At 35.2% G+C, this 20357-nt stretch overlaps 1 protein-coding gene across 15 annotated transcripts in view; it reads left to right on the forward strand.

Moving 5' to 3' along the window:
* The first annotated feature begins 1970 nt into the window (after nucleotides 1–1970).
* Nucleotides 1971–20357, forward strand: part of ZPBP (zona pellucida binding protein) — a 149812-nt gene continuing 131425 nt past the window's right edge. For 10 of the 15 annotated variants that reach the window (XR_012433199.1, XR_012433200.1, XM_005549610.5 and 7 more), the window contains exons 1-3: nucleotides 1971–2176; nucleotides 5737–5817; nucleotides 14227–14352. Coding sequence is in view for 13 of the 15 variants with exons in the window: in XM_005549610.5 (XP_005549667.1) it covers nucleotides 2050–2176; nucleotides 5737–5817; nucleotides 14227–14352 (334 nt within the window). In the remaining 2 variants the exon portion in view is untranslated. The remainder of the gene's footprint in view (nucleotides 2177–5736; nucleotides 5818–14226; nucleotides 14353–20357) is intronic. The other 5 variants (XM_065541964.2, XM_065541965.2, XM_074036570.1 and 2 more) reach the window with 2 other exon arrangements.

Genomic DNA, 20357 nt, shown 5'->3' on the forward strand with positions numbered 1-20357 from the left:
CCTCCCAAAGTGCTGGGATTACATGCGTGAGCCACCGCGCCCAGCCCCAGTATATCTAATTTTTAAGAAAAACAGAAAATTATAATGAAAGTACAGGTACATATTTACATACCCTAAATTATCTTTACTTCCCTTAAATTTACCATGGTGTCCAGAGTAAGAACAGTAAGAGTTTTAAATTCATTTTAGGAAACCACAATGGGTGTCAGTTAACTGTCTACACACACAATATCATTTAAATCACTAATATATTGGTTCACTTAAAAGTTCTTTTACCTGAATAATTTCATCTTGCATGAACTACTATAAGAGGAAATCCAAGTATTAGAATTTGGGGTAAAAGTTCACATCATCCTTACTGCAGCAAAAATGTTAGAACAGGCAAGATTCTAGCTTTGAAGAGTAAGGCACATAATCATTAATCCGGCCAACTGTCAAGGGTGATATGCTTGGTATAATCAGAATGTCTATGCCCCACTGAAAGTCTTCACAATTTTGAGATATATTATTAAACAAGTGAGGAGATTAAATTAGGTGGTTAGACTGTCAGTCTTAAATCCCTGTCAGATCATAGTATATCAAGTGACAGTTTTTAGCCCACCCATGATCACTCATTTCTTCATATCAAAAGTGATAACTCATTTGTAATTAGGCATTCTATATTTAGTTGCTCAAACTTCATTCTTCAGTGTATTTGCACCAACTGCTTTATTTCTATCACAGCTCTGCTCCCATTAAGTAAATCCTTCCAGCAGCAGAAAAGTAGAGGCATGAGTTTCTTTCAATTTCTCTGAAACAAGTTCTGGCTATAAATGGCCTCTTAGGCTGTGTATGGGAAAAAATAATCCCCATAACTTTGTACTTAGAATGAATCCTTTACAAGAGACAGATTAACAAGAGAAAAACAGAAGTTCATTAAGAAGTTCATTAATATATTTCATTTATATATGAGGAACACCCAGAGAAAGAGTAGTTCTCAAAGAAGCATCTTTGAATTCCAGCTTGTATAGCATCTTCAACAAAGACTAGGAAATTTTTAGAGATGTGACAAAGGAAAACGACTCTGAGTCTCTATAGGCAGTGACTTGGGCTAAGCAAACAAATAGCAGACAAAAGATGGTTAAAAAAAAAAAGCTAATATTAATTCCTCTGGTATCATTTCAAGGCTAATGAGGGTCTGAAGCTGTCTTCAGTGGTTAACCTTTATTCTCCCTGGTAAAGGAGCAGGGCAGGATACCTTTTGTCTTTCTAAATCTATGTCTTGCTTCTAGGTAAAAAGAGGGAAGGTGGACAGCTCTCCTGCATCCGCTGGTTGTCTTCAGGGCAGCAATCCTTCATACTTGAGAAGGTATATTCTGGTCTCCCACACAGGATAGATGGTTTTGTATGTTTTGCTGAATTTAGGTGATACTATAGGATGATTTTCCAGTCTATTTTAGAAAGTAAACTTCATCTATGGTTGTTTCCTCTGTCCTTCCATCAAGCTTCTTTCTGAGGCTGAAGGCCTTACTTACCTTTAATTCCCACGTGTATTGCATTTATCTCCCAATTAAGTTCCACACATCCATAAAATACTAGCTGCTGACATTACTAGATCAAAGCAATCCACTGAGGGCTATACACGTCTTAACTCATACATTCTCACTATCGGTTGTTCGAAACTGGGTCCCACATCTACCACCTGGCTTACAAAAAGGGCCTTCCCTCTGATCACAAACCCTTTGCAAAGGTAAAAGCACTGGCTTTGAGGCCCAACGATGCTCTCTCAGCTCTAGGATCTTGGACAAATCACTTATGTTCTTGAGGATGCCCTGCGTGGCGGTGTTGTCCTGAAGGCCTGGGGGCCGCACAGCAAAGCAGGCGAGTGCAGGCCCCACCAGCTACGTGGAGACACAGGCGGACCCCCAAGTCTACCATCCCGGCGGAAGTGGGAGCACGTCCATCAGGTCCGTCGTTCCGGTCCTCCGCCCGCCAACTTCCGGCTGCAGGTGGAGGCGCGTCGCTTAACGACCTTCCGCGCGGACGGTGGGCAGCGACGGCGGCGTGTGGATGGAGGCCTCGGCCCTCGGCCCGGCGCGGCGGGGCAGGCGGCGGACCCGGGCCGCCGGCTCCCTGCTCTCTCGGGCCGCCATCCTCCTCTTTATCTCCGCCTTCCTCGTGCGGGTGCCCTCATCAGGTGAGGGTCCGCGCCGCCGGGCCAGCTCCGCAGGGACAACCGCAGCTTCCCCCACTCTTCGAATTGCCTTTTCTTGTGTCACGTGCATCCCTGTTATATAGACACCTTGCTCACTAATACGTGACAAGAAAGGTTTGTTTTTTATAGAAGTAGCACTCTGTATTTGCATAGAAGAGTGAATGACAGGAAATTAAGGTATAGATAGATCACCCACAGTTGAAGTTTTAAAATTAAATTGCTTTGTTAATAAACTCCTTGATTCAGTCCATGGGTCATCTGCCAGGTTTGCATTTCAGTGTGTGAACTCTGTAATGATGTGCTCAGTGTTTTTCAAAGTGAATAGGCAACGTGCTGCTTTGAAATTATCCGTGATGGTGGAGCGCCATCTATTGGTTTTAGCTGTAAAATATAGGAAATAATGCCATTTTAAAGTTTTGACCTCTCAAGAATTGAAGTACTTTTCTATACTGTTTTAAAAATACATTTAAGGCAGGGCGCGGTGGCTCACGCCTGTAATCCCAGCACTTTGGGAGGCCGATTTGGGCGGATCACAAGGTCAGAAGATCGAGACCATTCTGGCTAACATGGTGAAACCCCATCTCTACTAAAAATACAAAAATAATTAGCCGCGCGCGGTGGCAGGCGCCTGTAGTCCCAGCTACGCGGGAGGCTGAGGCAGGAGAATGGCGTGAACCCGGGAGGCGGAGCTTGCAGTGAGCCGAGATCGCGCCACTGCACTCCAGCCTGGGCGACAGAGCGAGACTCTGTCTCAAAAAAACAAACAAACAAACAAACAAAAACCAACAAAAAATACATTTAAGATACTGATGAACAAACACTGAGGAAGGAAGTGAAAGTTTAATTGAACTGTTCTTTAGAAAGGTTTGGGCTGCATTATTTCATGTTGAAATTCTAGACTCATAAAACAAAATATCTCCCAGAATTGATAAAATCACAGATTTGCTTCATATGAAAAAAGTTGTTCAAATAAGGAATAATGAGAAAAAGAAGTCCTCCAAGAATATAAATGTAAAAGGAATGTGGAGGTAGGCAGGGGATGGGGGAGGAGAAAGTAAGTAAATAGAGTCAATAGAGATTTAAAAATCAAAGTCCAGGCATCAGAAATCCAAAGATGATGATTCTATAAGTATATGAATAACTGATAGCCATCAATTGCCATGTAGGAGAAAGAAGCTTCTTGGATATGGTTCATGGTCGTGTATTAGGTGTGAAAAGGTTTTTATTTTAAAATTTTACCTGGTGATCTTTTGATGAAATGAGATTAGACCTTTGAGGTATAAGAAATAGAATAAGCAGTTAGTATCTTATAAGTGATGAATAGTGAAGGCCTCTTATATACCTTTTTACAATTTTTACAGTATTCTCATTTTCTACAGTAACTGTAAGGATGGAATTATTATTAGTCCCATTTTGCATATGAGAAAACTGAAACTCCTAGAGTCAAAAGTGATTTTCCTAAAACCAGTACATGGCAGAATTAGGATTTAAACTCAAGTCCTCTGGCTTTGATACCACATTCTTTTCTTTGCACTTTGCTATTCCTGTCTGCTAAAGGCTATTTGGGTATAATGCTTTATTGCATTTTTATACTGCCCCTCACATTATTATGCCCATCACATTTGCTCATTTAACAATGAAGACTATCAGAATATGTTTCACAATTGTTATTTAATATTTACAATGTGTGAGGTGTAATATTTGATAAGTTAACATAAACATTGATCCCACTATCAGTGGAGCTTATAATCTAATAAGGAAAATGATATGTGTGCATCAAGAGCTATAGTACAATGTAAGCCAGTGTCTACAAGGGTTTTTCTGATGTTCTCTTATAGAATTTTTATAGTTTCAGGTCGTAGATTTAAGTCCTTAATTCATCTTGAGTTGATTTTTATATAAGGTGAGAGATGAGGATCCAGTATCATTCTTCTGCATGTGACTTTCCAATTATCCCAGCACCATTTAGGCAAAGATTTCGTGACCAAGAACCCAAAAGCAAATGCAACAAAAACAATGACAAAAATGCCAGACTTAAGTAAACTAAAGAGCTTTTGCACAGCAAAAGGAACAGTCAGCAGAGTAAATAGATAACCCACAGAATGGGAGAAAACCTTTACAATCTATACATCTGACAAAGGACTAATATCTAGAATCTATATCTAGAATCTACAAGGAACTCAAACAAATTAGCAAGAAAAACTCCCAACAACCCCATCAAAAAGTGGGCTAAAGACGTGAGTAGGCAATTCTCAAAAGAAGTTATACAAATGGCCAAAAAACATATGAAAAAATGCTCAACATCACTAGTTATCAGAGAAATGCAAATCAAAACCACAGTGTGATACCACCTTACTCTCGCAAGAATGGCCATAAACAAAAAATAAAAATTAATAGATGTTGGTGTGGATGTGGTGAAAAGGGAACACTTCTGCACTGCTGGTGGGAATGTAAACTAGTACAACCATTGTGGAAAATTGTGGAAATTCCCTAAAGAACTCCACATTGGAACTCCCGAATGTAGAACAACCATTGGATCCAGCAGTCCAACTACTGGGTGTCTACTTGGAGGAAAAGAAGTCATTATATGAAAAAGATACTTGCACACACATTTTTATAGCAGCACAATTCACAATTGCAGAATCATGGAACCAGCCCAAATGCCCATCAGTTAACGAGTGGATAAAGAAACTGGTGTATGGTATATATATAAATTGTGTGTGTGTGTGGGGGTATATATATATACACATAAATATACGTGTGTGTATATAAATATGTGTATATATACGTATATGGAATACTACTCAACTATAAAAAAGGAATGAATTAATGGCACTTGCAGCAACCTGGATGGGGTTGGAGGCTATTATTATAAGTGAAGTAACTCAGGAATGGAAAAACAAAACATTATATGTTCTCATTTATCAGTGGGAGTTAAGCTATGAGGATGCAAAGGCATAAGAATGATACAATGGTCTTTGGCGACTCAGGGGTGGGAGAAACGGTGGGAAGGGGGTGAGGGATAAAAGGCTACAAATTGGGTTTAGTGTTATGTGATGGGTGCACCAAAATCTGAAAATCCTTACTAAAGAATTTATGGAACCAAATACCACCTGTTCCTCCAAAACTTATGGAAATTAAAAACAAAGAACTATAGTACAGTGTAGAATGAGTGTTATTAAAAAGGTGCTGGTGATGTACTGTGGCAGGTAAGAAGTGCTAAGGACAAACGAGGTTTGAAGGAGAAGGGACTTGTGATTTGCGTCTTGAATTGTGGGAGATGTGAACTTCTAATAATGAAGAGAGTATTCTAAATGGATTTAGAAAAAATCAGAGGTGAGATATAAAATGGAGAAGCAGTAGGTAGATTAAATTTATCAGATCGTTTGAGGGGGAATAGAGTTGGAACAGTGATATCAACTGTCAGAGGAGATTGACTTATGGCTCTTCCCCTCAACCAATACCAAAGATACTGTAATACTATACTTGAATATTTTAGAATATCTAATGAGACAAATTGTTGATCATTTTTTTTTTGATAGTTGGACACTTGGTTCGATTACCAAGAGGTTTTCGCTTGACCAAAGATTCAGTGAAAATAGTGGGATCGACACATTTTCCAGGTATTCATGAATATATTTTCACTAATTTTTAAATAAATTATTAGCATTTGTTTAAATTTTATCAGTCTTGTCCAAAAGGCTAATGTTCTTCAGTTATCCTAGTCTCCTAAGGCCCTTTTCTTTCTAGAGAAGTGGATTAAAGTTGTTTGCATATGGTTAGACTCATCCAGTTCTAATACTGTAAGCTATAACTGCATAAGTGTACAAAGAATAATTATTTCTAAAAGTTATCTAAAGTTGCCTGTAGTGGATTTTTATTATATAATAATTAGCTATAATACTAAGTGTATGTAGTGCAAATATGGTAATACAAATCATACATATTTTGGATTCAAAGATTTGCAATAGTCACATGAAGTGTAGCAACTACAGCTTGTTTTGGTGTTTTTTAAGTTGTAGCAAATTCACATGCCATAAAATTCTTCCTTTAAAGTGCACAGTTCAGTTGTTTTTAGTATATTGACAAGATTGGACATATATTGACAACTGTTACCCCTATCTAATTTTACAACATTTTCATCACCCCAAAAAGAAAGACCTAATCCATTATGCAATCGTTCTTCAGCCCTGGAAACTACTTATCTACTTTCTGTCTCTATAGTTTTGCCTGTTCTGAAAATTTCATATAAATGGAGTCATACACTGTGTGCCCTTTTGTGTCTGTCTTTCACTTAGTGTAATGTTTTTGAGGTTCAGCCATGTTATAGAGTGCATAAATACTTCATTCCTTTTTAGGGTGAAATAATACTCACTTCTCTACCTAGCAGTACATATGGGACATATGGTAACTCTATGTTTAATATTTTGAGGAGCTGCCAAACTATTTTTTAAAGAGCCTAAGCTATTTTACTTTCACACCAGCAATGTATGAGGGTTCAAATTTTCCAATATCCTAAACATTGTTATTGTCCATCTTCTTTTTTTATAGCTATCGTAGTATGTGTAAACTGGTATCATTGTGGTTTTGATTTGTATTTCCCTAATGACTAATGATGTTGTAACTCTTCATGTGTTTTGTGGCTATATGGATACGTCATTTGCAGAATACCTATTGAAGTCCTTTGCCCATTTTTAAATTGGGTGGTTTTCTTTTTGTTGTTGAATTGTAGAGTTGTTTATATATTCTATATATTGGATATATGATTTGCAAATTTTTTTCCCAGTTGGTGGATTGTGTTTTCACTTTTTTTTTTTTTTTTTTTTTTTTTGAGACGGAGTCTCGCTCTGTCGCCCAGGGTGGAGTGCAGTGGCGCGATCTCGGCTCACTGCAAGCTCCGCCTCCCGGTTCACGCCATTCTCCTGCCTCAGCCTCCCAAGTAGCTGGGACTACAGGCGCCCACAACCGCGCCCGGCTAATTTTTTTTTTTTTTGTATTTTTAGTAGAGACGGGGTTTCACCATGGTCTCAATCTCCTGACCTTGTGATCCGCCCGCCTCGGCCTCCCAAAGTGCTGGGATTACAGGCGTGAGCCACCGCGCCCGGCCAGTGTTTTCACTTTCTTAATGTTTTCTTTGAAGCATATGTTTTAAACTTTGATAAAGAAGTCTAATTTCTATTTTTTATATGGTGCTGGTGCTTCAGGTATCATATCTAAGAAATTATTGCTTAATCAGTGGTTACAAAGTGTTATTCCTATATTTCTTTATAAGAATGTTGTAGTTTTAACTCTGACATTTAGGCCTCTGATCTATTTTGAGTCAATTTTTGTGTATGGTGCAAGGTAGAAGTCATACTCCTTTTTTAGCACATGGCTATCCAGTTGTTTTATCACCATTTGTTGAAGAGATTATTCTTTTTCTTTTGAATTGGCTTGGCACTTGTATTGAAAAGCAATTGGCCCCAGATGTATGGGTTTATTTTTGGACTTTAAGTTCTATACAATTGATTTATATATCTATTCTTATGCTGATACTTTGCTATCTTGATTATTGTTCCTTATAATAAGTTTTGAAATCATTAAGTGTGAGTCCTTCAAATTTGTTCTTTTTAAGATTGCTTTGTCTTCCCTGGGTCCCTTGCAATTCCGTATTCTAGAATCAGCTTGTCAATTTCTGCAAAAAGGTCTATTGAGATTTTAACAGGTATTTCATTGAATCTGTAGATCAATTTTAGGAGTATTGTCACCTTAACAATATTAAGTCTTCTTATCTGTGAAATTGGGGTGTCTTTCCATTATTTCAGTTTATTTAGATCTTTAGTTTCCCTGAATTATATTTTGTAGTTTTCAGTGTACAAGTGTTACATTTCTTCTGTTAAATTTACCCCTAAATATTTTATTATTTTCAATGATATTGTAAATGAATGGTTTTATTCAGTTAGTTTTTGGATTGGTCATTGCTAGCATGTAGAAACACAATTGATATTTTCATACTGATGTTATGTAAAACTGGTATCAGTTTTCACCATTAAGTATGATGTTAGCTGTGAGTTTTTTGTAGAGGCCCTTTATCAGGGTTACGGAGTTCCCTTCAATTCTTAGTTTGTTGAGTTCTTTTATTGTGATAGGGGTTGAATTTTGCTAAATGCTTTTTCTCCATGTATAGCAACGATAATGTGTTTTTTATTCTTTATCCTGTTAATATGATGCATCACATTGATTTTCGTAGTTTGAACTTGCTTTGCATTCCTGGGATAAATTCCAGTTGATTATGATGTATAATCCTTTCTTATGTTGCTGGATTTGGTTGCTAATGTTTTCAGGATTTTTATGGCTATGTTCATAAGGAAAATTGGTCTGTAAATTTCTTGTGATGCCTTTGATTTTGGTTTTAAGATAATACTGGCTTCATAGAACAAGTTGGTATGTAATTACCTCCTCTTCTGTCTTTTGGAAGAGTTTGTGAAGGATTGTTTTGTTTTGTTTTGTTTTTTTTCAGACGGAATCTTGCTCTGTCGCCCAGGCTGGGGTGCAGTGGCCGGATCTCAGCTCACTGCAAGCTCCGCCTCCCGGGTTTACGCCATTCTCCTGCCTCAGCCTCCCGAGTAGCTGGGACTACAGGCGCCTGCCACCTCGGCCCAGCTAGTTTTTTGTATTTTTTAGTAGAGATAGGGTTTCACCGTGTTAGCCAGGATGGTCTCGATCTCCTGACCTCGTGATCCGCCCATCTCGGCCTCCCAAAGTGCTGGGATTACAGGCTTGAGCCACCGCGCTCGGCCAGGATTGTTGTTAATTCTGTTAATTGTTTGGTAAAATTCACCAGTGAATTCATTTGGTGCTGAATTTTTCTTTGTGGGAGGTTTTTTGATTACCAGTTTAATCACTCATTTTAGGCCTATTCAGACTTTCTATTTCATTATGACTTTTTTATGGGAAACTATTAATCAAAGGTTACTTGTGTGGGATGAGTTGCTTCTCTCTTGCTACTTTCAAGATTATCTCCTTGTTTATGGATTTTGACAGTTTGATTATGATGTATCTGGCTATGGATTTCCTTTAAGTTTATCATAATTGGAGTTAATCGAATTCTTGGATATGTGGATTCATGTTTTCAATCACATTTGGGATGTTTTGTCATTATTAAAAAATTTCTTTTTCTCTCTCTCCCCTCTTTCGGGACTCTGATTATGCATACATTGATATGCTTAATGCTTTTTCAAAGGTCTCTTGAGTTACTGATGTTTATTCTTTTTTTCTTCTTTCTCTCAGACTGGATAATCACATGTTGACCTATCTTCAAGTTTGCTAATTCTTCTGCCTTCTCAATTTGCTATTGATTCCTTCTAGTTAATTTATCATTTCAGTTATTGTACTTTTTAATCTGCAGTTTATTAAAAATAATTTTTGTATCTTTATTGATTATTTTCTATTTGGAATATCATACATTCTTTATTACTTTTTTTGATACTTTCTTTTTTTATTGGTTTTCTTTGATTATATGTGAAATATCTAACTTAAAATCTTTATCCAGTAAGTCCAACATTTGGTCTTTCTCCAATAATTGACCTTCCTTGGAGTCTGTTTCAGTGGGTTACTTTTTCTATGCATATGGCCATATTTTCTTGGTTTTCTGCATGTCTCGTATTTTTAGTTGAAAACTTGACATTTACAATAATATAGCAACACTGGAAATAAGATTCTTTCTACTTCCCAGAGTGTGATGTTGCTGCTGTTTGCTGATATCATGTATTTGTTCAGTGAGTTTCTGAACTAATTGTGTAAGTTTTGTATTCTTTATCACATAGCCGCTGAAATCTCTGCTTAATTAACTTAGTTAAGCTAATGATTGGACAGAGTTTTTATTAAACATCTTGAACCAGTTAGTCTCCTAGTCTTTGCTGAGGGTGTCTTTGTGCATGTTGTGACATACTTTTCAGATAGTTGGCAACTCTACCTTATCATTCACTTTACGCTGTGCAGAACCTCAATTTCAGCCAAAGGAGAGAACTTAAGGCCTCTTCATCTTTACTGAGTATACAGATTGTCCTAGGCATGTACACAGTCCTTTGCATGAATATGTCCTGCTATTTTTTCAGGAATATTCAGAACAATTCAAAGTTCCTGTGGACATGACATTCCCCAGCTTTTCCTCTTAAGGGTTTTGGTTAGCCTATTGTTTTCCCCAATTGTTGTTCACTATATCAGGCAGTTCCCAAAGTTAAATGAGGGCCTCTAATTGTTTTTAATGAATTATTTTGGGGAAAAGGCTTTTTGCAGTAGGCGAAGTCCAAGTCAGGTCAAGTATGGACAGCCTTTAATGTGAGATCTTCCAGGATGTTGACTCACAGGTCGCATACTGATAGTACTCTGGGAAGGAGGCTTTGAAGGCATTCTAACCATGCCTGCCCCTTCCATTGGCTGCCAGGCCGCTGGTTCTCACTGGGATTGTAAACTGTTGGTTGTCATGGCTCCTTATTGCAGAGCTGGGAAAGGAGGCATGGAAATCAGGCACGTTAAATTGCTACAAGCTCACTGTTTCTACCAATTGTAATTAGTTCCTTAGGGATGCTGGAACAAAAGAACCATAGACAGGGTGGCTTAAACAACAGAAATTATTGTCTTACAGTTGTAGTGGCTAGAAATAAAAAATCAAAGTGTTGACAGAGTTGGTTTCTTCTGGAGACTTTGAAGAAAGAATCTGTTCCAGATATTTGTCTTTGGCTTTTAGATTGCCGTCTTTTCCCTATCACTCTGTATCCTCTTCCCTCTGTATTTTCTGTTTCCAAATTTCCCCTTTTAATAAGGGGATCAGTCATATTGGATTTGGACCCAGCCTGATGACTTCATTTTAACCTGACTTCCTCAGTAAAGACTATTTCTAAATAAGTTTATATCCTGAAGTACTGGAGATTAGGACTTCAACATATTAATAAGAGAGGGAGGACACAATCAACCCATAAATCAGATCCAGTTGTTTTTCTTGAATAAATGTTTTCTGGATTGCTATATTTGATTAATTTTGAGTTTGAGTTCTGGAAATGTTTATTGTGATAATTTCTACATTTTTCCTCCTTACTTTTATGAAGGAGATAATTTTTGGAGTTCCTTATTCTGCCATTTTTATTGATCTCCCCAGTGACAACTTTTAAAGCTGAATTATAAAATGTTATCTGGGTAACTAATTTCCCTTTTATTTTCTTTTATTGTATAATATTAAATTTATTCTTAAAATAGATTACCATTCCAATTCACTAGGTAGTTCTTATATCTCTTGAGTAGATTATTATATGATATTTCATTGGTTTTGGCCCATAATATACTGACTGCATGATTTTTTGTGCCTTCCGTTTCTTCTGTCATGTAAGGTCTTGGCATCTGTCTGTGTTGGCCACTTTTCAGATTTGTGACCCTCTTTTTAACTCGTTCACCTTTTGCATATTCTTTTCAGGTCAGTTAGTTTTCCATTTTCATTAACTCGTGTATTAATTCACTGAGCCTTTATTTATATTTTGTTGCACTTTTAGTTTATTCTATTTTTTTTAGTGTATATAATAAACGCCATTTTGTATTTTTTTTTGGTACCTGTTGAGAAGTTTTCTGGGACTGTATATTATCCAGGAGAAGAGGTTTTAGCATCATAGGACCTGAGCATTCTCAATCTCACTGACGTTGCTCTTCAAAAAGGCTGCACCAGTTCACACTTCCTTCAGTGGAACTTGAGGGGGTCCCATTTTCCCACATCCTTATCAGCACAAAATTTTACCCAACTTTTTCCATATTTGCTAAGCTGAAGATTATGTTGCCTCTGCCCATTCTTTTCTTTGTTGTTTTCAAAGGAGTTCTTTTTCATATTGTTTATATTCCAGTTATAAATACGTTATTAACTTTGTGGCAAATATCCTCTTCCTACTGTCAAATTTGTTAACTTTGCCTGTGTTATACAGGATCAAACAGAAATTGTTACCATTAAGAAGTTGAGTTCAGTAGTTTTATATTTGTGCTTTTTGCTAAAATAATTTTCTATAACTGGTTCAGACAAAAAGGTATTATTTTCTTTAAATAATGACTTGCCTTCAGGAATTCAGTGTACCTGGAATTTATTTTTATATACAGTAAGAGGTATAAATCTAAGTTTACTTTTGCATATATTTTGAGATAACTTTTAACTATAATTTATTGATAATCTATATTTTCTCCAGTGATTTTAGGTACCACGTCTACCACATATATATCAGTTATTTATACCAATTTGATTTTTTTCCCTAGACCCATTATTTGTTCCTACACCAGGCCTCTCTTTTTTAATTTAGTGTAAATATTAATATATCTCAATAACTCTTATTGCTAGTCCCTCCTCTTTGCTTTTCTGTTATAGAATTGTTTCGGATATTTATGAAGCTTTAATCTTCCTAATGGATTTTAGAATCAGTATTGAAGAGCTTCTTAAATAATTTCTTCTGGGATTTTGCTTATGTGTTGATAAATACATTTGGGAATAAATTGACATCTTTAAAGTTACGTGTATACAATGATGATTATGGCATTGTGGTCTAATTTTATGTCTTTTGCTAGAGTCTAAAGATGTTCCCCATATAGGTCTGATTATAGAGGGACTTTTGTTTATTGTACTCTAAATATTATCTTCTTTCCTGCAAAATGGTTTAATGCATTATTGTTGATGTAGAGGAATATTATTTGTTTTTGTGTGTTGATCTTGCATTGGGAAACTCTTCTGGATTCATGTATATTTGCTGTGAAATAGGTACAGGGATTAGTGGGGGCGAGAGGAAGGGCACAGTCATGGTATGAGGTACTGTCAAGCCAAAGCACAAAGGATATACTTATGCTGAGTTTCCAAAGATGAGGAGGAACTTACACCAATAAAATTACAAAAGAATGATGCTGTGTGCTGCTATGGCATGGTTAGGGCAGAGGGTGTGAAAAGAGGTATACTGAGATATATGCAAAAGACAGATCATGGAGAGTGGTGCCAGTAAATCATGCCGAGGAGTGAAAATTTATGGGGTAAGCATTTATTAAAGAAGTTATTAAAGAAGTTAGGCAATCTATTAATGCAAGCATTTCATTAAAGTATTCAAAAAGAAAAAAATCACCTCAATCAACGTAGAAAAAACATTTCTTAAAATTCAGTGCTGATTTATGTTTATGATAAAAACAAATAACCAAAAACAGAGGGGAACTTTCTTAACCTGTGGAAGGGTATGTACCTAAAAGTACATTCAATAAACATCATGCTTTATGGTAAAACTTTAGAGGAAGTCTCTTAAAAGTCAAAGAGAATTTTGATTCTCTTTATTTTACTGGATCACAAAAATCTTTGTATACAGTGTGTCAGTGAAGAGTTGCCACGCAGTGTCTAAAGGGTTGTTGGAACCTTTCCTAAAAGTTTGCTTATGAGTAAACTTAAAACAATGGAATCTTTACCGAGTTCCTTTTGTATTTTCTAAAGGATACTAGTTTTGCTTACTTATCAGGATTTAAATTTCAAAGCAAATGAAACAAAATGCTTTAATATTTAAAATCAATACAAGCATAAATTTGCAGACTTTTTAATCACTTTATCATTTTTATTCAGTACATCATGCTACATCATTGTGAATAATGCATTATTCTGCTAATCTAAACAATTTTAAAGCTCTAATCATGTTTGGTGTCTTTACAAAACAGATAAAGTGTAGATATAGTATTAATACTTTGTTATTGAAATAATATTCTGAGAATAAAACAGGTTAGTGTACAGGAGCTCTGAGTGAAAAGTACTAACACATTATGCTCAGGTTGGGGATACATGTACACGCACATACATGCATACACATATATACATGCAAATACATAATATATATTTTAATGTTAATTACATAGAATGCAATGAAATTTAGTTTTTATCAGGTAATAGCAATAATTCAAAGTACTCTTATTATTGCATGTAACCCAAACTACAATAATGTACATTATAGAGAAAGAAAAGAATGTAAAATACTATTGGAACATTTTAAATATTGTATTTTCAGTGAAAGTGTATGTCATGCTCCATCAAAAGAGTCCACATGTGTTATGTGTAACGCAACGACTGCGAAATGCTGAACTGATAGACCCATCATTCCAATGGCATGGGCCTAAAGGAAAAATTGTTTCAGGTAGGATTTTTTTTCAATTATTATAATTAAATAAATGTATCTGAGTTGTGTGCAACACAAAAAGAATGTTTGTATCTCATACATATTTATGTTATTTCCTCAATTCTTTTTTTTGCGATTTCCTTCTGGAGTTAGAGCTAGCAATGTAGATAGTGTTCCCATTTTTACGTATTTTATTTTGATACAGAGACATACTCTAAGAATGAACTGTTTAGAGGGCTCTCAAAGCATCTATAATCCCCAAAAGGTACTTTTTTCACTTAGAAATTACTGTTTGTATGACTGATTTGATCAATATTTCCTCTAGTCACCTTTTTGTTTTTTAATCTTGAAATACAGATTTTACTTTTATTATAATTTTTTAATTGGATAAAAGCTGATTTTTAACACTGTAGTTTTAAAAAACTACAGTTAACTCAGCTGACTTTGTTTCTAGCCTTGCATAAAATATAGATTAATGAGTTTTCATTTTGAAGATCTGTTCAGTCATTTTTGTATACCCTCAGAGAAAATTTTTCTTTATTGCTCTATATACCATATTTTCTTTCCTTTCTTTTTAAATATCTTACTGGTATTTTGAGATCGTGTCTGTGGATAAAAACTTACAGGCTTACTTTATTTTCTTGGATGAAAGAGAGCAATATATTTATACAAAGACTTGCGAAAGAAGCGTAGGAAATAGTAATTTTTAAATATGTTTTAATTCATATTTATGTAGCTAAGAGATCTCAGCTGTATGTTTCTGTGATATTTATGTTGATTCTAAAATAGGTAATTTTAAAGAGTTAATCTCCTCTTTGGGTCAGTCTGTGTTTTTCTTAGGATGAATTATTCATCATTCATTTAGTGAGTGACTACTTGATGGAAGCTGCTGTGCTAGGTTTTATGGGGGATAGAAAGATCAGACATAACCTCTGCCTCACAACACTAGCAAAGTAGGAATGATTGTGCAGTTTGTTCATGAGATCAGCAGGACTCATTAACAGAAATTCTAATAGGTTTTGCAGCTTATATAAGTCACAGAAGTGGTCCAGGTGTAAAAGCACCCAATACTGGAAATACAATCAGATTTTATTTTTGTTGCTCTCTAATAGTAGCACATAATGTAATAGAAACGTGTATATTGAAACTCTGCAAGTTGAAAAATAGAAACATTTAAGCATTGAATTTTTCTATTGTCATTTGTTGCTCCTTTGCTTTGGAAATTGAAATTTGAAATTTTTTCTTCAAGGTGCCATGCCAGGTCTTGCAGTTTATATTGCAAATATAGTATGAAATTCAATTTATCCTTTAAGTAGGAGCAATATTTATTTTACTCACTTTTATAATAGAAAAGTAGGTATTCATAAATGTAGTTATTTCCAGGTAAAGATACAATCCTGTTACTACGTTGGTTTTTACCTTTATAAAAACTATTCTCAGGGAATTCTGGTATTTTAACTTTATGATTATATTATAGTTTTCAATACAGTATTTTATCATAGGTCACTGTCTACCAGTTGTAAAGCTTATTAAGAACACTATACTTTTTATTTCAGAAAGGACTGGAAGAGGTCTAATTTCTTAAAGTTTGAAGAACGGAGAAGCTTTTTGGACTGTAGTTTAAACTACACTGTACTTATCATTTTATGAATATCTCAAAGATAGTTTCCCTTAATTTGAGCCAAATAAATCATGTAATTATGTGATTACTTGTACATTCTTTTGGAGAAAATACTCAAGTTGTTTGGATGTGTTATGAAACATAGGGAGCAAATCTTAGATTTGATGTCTCTCTTTTTCTCTGTTTCTGTTCAGTATTGTTTATTTACAAAGAATTGCCTTTATTGCAATAAGTTCTGTACCTCCCACTCTGACCCTAATACTATTCTGATGAATTAACTCTTTTTGGTGTGTGGACTTTCCTACTTTTCTAAATATTCACACAAACATCTGTAAGTACTCACACATGTGTTCAGCTTTCCTACATCAAGCTATTAACAATCAGTTACCTTACATAGTTGCCATTTTTGTGTATGTGTGTGGTGAGAACATTTGAGATTTACTCTTACAAAATTTCAAGTATACAATACATTAATGTTAACTGTATTTGCCATTCTATACATTAGGTCTCCTGAACTTATTCATCTTATAACTCAAATTTTATACCCTTGGACCAAGAACCACATGTCCCCAACCCCCAAGTCCCTGGTAACCACCATTCTACCCTATATTTGTGGTAGGGTGGAGTGTGAGTCTGACTTTTATATGAGTATTAGTGTGACTTTTTTAGATTCCACATATAAGTGCGGTCATGTATATATGTCTTTCAGTTTCTGCCTTATTTTACTTAGTATAGTGAATTTTATAAAAATAATAAACAGGTAAGATTACCATGTGTCAGATATTATTCTGACAATTTACACATATTAATTTTAACAATGACCTTTTGCAGTAATTACAGCCATTTTCTCCATTTTATAAATGGGAAAATAAAAACATTAAGAGAATAAGGTACTTTCCTAAAGTCAAATGTCTGAAGTCTTTTATCAGAGTTCATAGATATAATCTCAGTGAGATAGGAACACACCATTTTATGAATTTTGGTAGATTGTATCTTTCAAGAAATTTGTCCAACATTGGATTTTTAAATGTGTTATATTTATATGCATAAAGTAGTTTGTAGTATATTGTGTTATCTCTTTATAGATAACAGATTTCTGGTTTTCAGAATCTATAGTGATGTGTCCTCATTCACTCCTGATGTTGGTTGTGTCTTCTCTCTCTCTCTCTCTCTTTTTTGTTCTCTCTTACTAGTGATGTTGAGCATATTTTCATATGCTTGTTGTCCACGTTTGACTTCTTTTGAGAAGTGTCTGTTCATGTCTTTTGCCCATTTTTTAGTGGAGTTGCTTGATTTTTGTTTGTTTTGTTAAGTTCCTTATGGATTCTGGTTATTAGACTTCATGGGAGGCATAGTTCGCAAACAGTTTCTCCCATTCTGTAGGTTGTCTGTTTACTTTGTTGATAGTTTCTTTTAATATGCAGAGCTCTGTAGTTTAATTAGGTCCCACTTGTCTGTTTTTGTTTGTCTTGCAATTGCTTTTGGAGTCTTGTTCATGAAATCTTTGCCAGTGCCTGTGTTCAGAGTGGTGTTTCCTAGATTTTCTTTTAGTATTTTTATAGTTTTAGGTCTTATACTTAAGTCTTTTAAAAATTCTTCTTAAGAATATTTTAAAATTTTTTTTAAAAAAATTTTTGGATACCTAGTAGGCGTATATATATATATGGGGTGGATAAGATGTTTTGATACAGGCAGTCAGTGTGAAATAAGCACATCATGGAGAATGGAGTATTCATCCCCTAAAGCACTTATTCCTTAGGTTATGAATATTTCAATTACATTCTTTATTTTAATATATACAATTAAGTTATTATTGACTATAGTCATCCTGTTGTACTATCAAATAGTAGGTCTTATTCATTTTTTCTATTTTTTTTGGTACCGATTAATCATCCCCACTTCCCCACAAAACTCCCCACTACACTTCTCAGCCTCTGGTGACCATCCTTCGACTTTCTATGTCCATGAGTTCAATTGATTTGAATTTTAGATCCTACAGACAAGTGAGGACATGCAATGTTTATCTTCCTATGACTGCTTATTTCACTTAACATAATGATCTCCAGTTCCATCCATGTTGCTGCAAATGTCTGGATCTCATTCTTTTTTATGGCTGAACAATACTCCATTGTGTATATGTACCACATTTTCTTTATCCATTCATCTGCTGATGGACACATAGTTTGCTTCTAAATCTTAGCTATTGTAGGCAGTGCTGCAACAAACAGGAATGCAGATATCTCTTCAATATACTAATTTCCTTTCTTGTGGGTATATACCAAGAAGTAGGATTGCTGGATCATATGTTAGCTCTGTTTTTAGTTTTTTGAGAAACCTCCAAACTGTTCACCATAATGGTTGTACTAATTTACCTTTCCACCAACAGTGTACAAGGGTTCCCCTTTGTCCACATCTTCACCAGCATTTGTTATTGCCTGTGTTGTGGATATAAACCATTTTAACTGGTGAGATGATACCTGTTGTAGTTTTGATTTGCATTTCTCTGATGTTGAGCACCATTTCATAGGCCTGTTTCCATTTGAATGTCTTCTTTTGAGAAATGTCTATTAACATCTTTTACCTATAGTTGTTTGAACTGCTTGTATAATCTGGTTATTAATCCCTTGTCAAAGGGGTAGTTTGCATATATTTTCTCCCATTTTGTGGATTGTCTCTTCATTTCATTGATTGTATCCTTTGCTATGCAAAACCTTGTTAACTTGATGCAATCCCATTTGTCTATATTTTCTTTGGTTGCCTGTGCTTGTGGGGTATTGCTCAAGAAGTCTTTTCCCAGACCAGTGTCCTGGAGATTTTCCCCAAAGTTTATAATAGTTTCAGAGTTTGAGGTATTAGATTTAACTCTTTAATCTATTTTGATTTGATCTTTGTATATGGCAAGAGATAGGGATCTGGTTTCATTCTTCTGCATATGGATATCCAGTTTTCCCAGAACCACTTACTGAAGAGACTGTCTTTTCTCCAGTGTATGTTCTTGGCACCTTTGTCAAAAATGAATTCACTGTAGGTGTGTGGATTTGTTTTTGGGTTCTCCATTTTATTTCATTGGTCTATGTGTCTGTTTTTATGCCAGTACCATGTTGTTTTGGTTAGTATAGCTCTGTAGTATAATTTGAAGTCAGATAATGTGATTCCTCCACCTTTGTTCTTTTTGCTCAGGATAGCTTTGGTTATTCCTGGGTCTTTTGTGGTTCCATATAATTTTTACGGTTGTTTTTTTCTATTTCTGTGAAGAATGTCATTGGTATTTTGATAGGGATTGCATTGAATCTCCAGATTGCTTTGGATAGTTTGGACATTATAAAAATATTGATTCTTTCAATTCATAACACAGATTTTTTTTTTTTTTCATTTTTTGGTGTCCTCTTCAGTTTCCTTCATCAGGTGTTTTATAGTTGTCATTATAGATATCTTTCACTTTTTTGGTTAAGTTAGTTCCTAGATGTTTACTTTTATGTGTGACTGTTGTAAATGGGATTACTTTTTTATTTCTTTTTCACATCGTTCACTGTTGGTATATGGAAATGCTACTAATTTTTGTATGCTGATCCTGAAATTTTACTTGTTTATTGGTTATAGTTTTTTCATGAAGTCTTTAGGTTTTTCCAAATGTAAGATCATATCATCAGCAAACAAGGATAACTTGACTTCTTTCTTTCCAATTTGGATGTCTTTGTATCTATCTTGTCTGATTGCTCTAGCCAGGACTTCCAGCACTATGTTGAGTAATGGTGGTGAGTGGGCATCCTTGTGTTCCAGATCTTAGAGGAAAGGCTTTCAGTTTTTCTCCATTCAGTATGATAGTGGCTGTGATCTGTTGTATAAGGCTTTTATTATTTTGAGGTATGTTCCTTCTATACTCAGTTTTTTTGGGGTTCTTATCATTAAGGGATGTTGAATTTTATCAAATGCTTTTTCAGCATCAGTTTTGAAGTTTAATCAAAACATGATCATTCATGTTTTTATTCTTCATGCTGTTGATATATCACACTGATTGATTTGGTATATTGGAACCATCCTTGCATCCCAGGAATAAGTCCTACTTGGTAATGATAAATGATCTTTCTAACCTTTTGTTGAATTCAGTTTGCTAGTGTTTTGTTGAGGATTTTTGCATCAGCATTCCTCAGAGATATTGACTTGTAGTTTTCTTTTTATGATGTGTTTCTGTCTGGTTTTGGTATAAGGGTAATACTGGCCTTATGAGTTTGGAAATATTCCCTCTTCTTCTATTTCTCAGAATTGTTGGGAGTAGGATTGGTATTATTTCTTCTTCAAATGTTGTTTGGTATAATTCAGCAGTGAAGCCATTGAGTCCTGGGCTTTTCTTTACTGGGAGAGTTTTAAGGCTTCAATCTTGTTACTTGTTATTGGTCTGTTC

Source organism: Macaca fascicularis, chromosome 3, assembly GCF_037993035.2.
Source record: "Macaca fascicularis isolate 582-1 chromosome 3, T2T-MFA8v1.1".
Classification (NCBI taxonomy): Eukaryota; Metazoa; Chordata; class Mammalia; order Primates; family Cercopithecidae; genus Macaca; species Macaca fascicularis.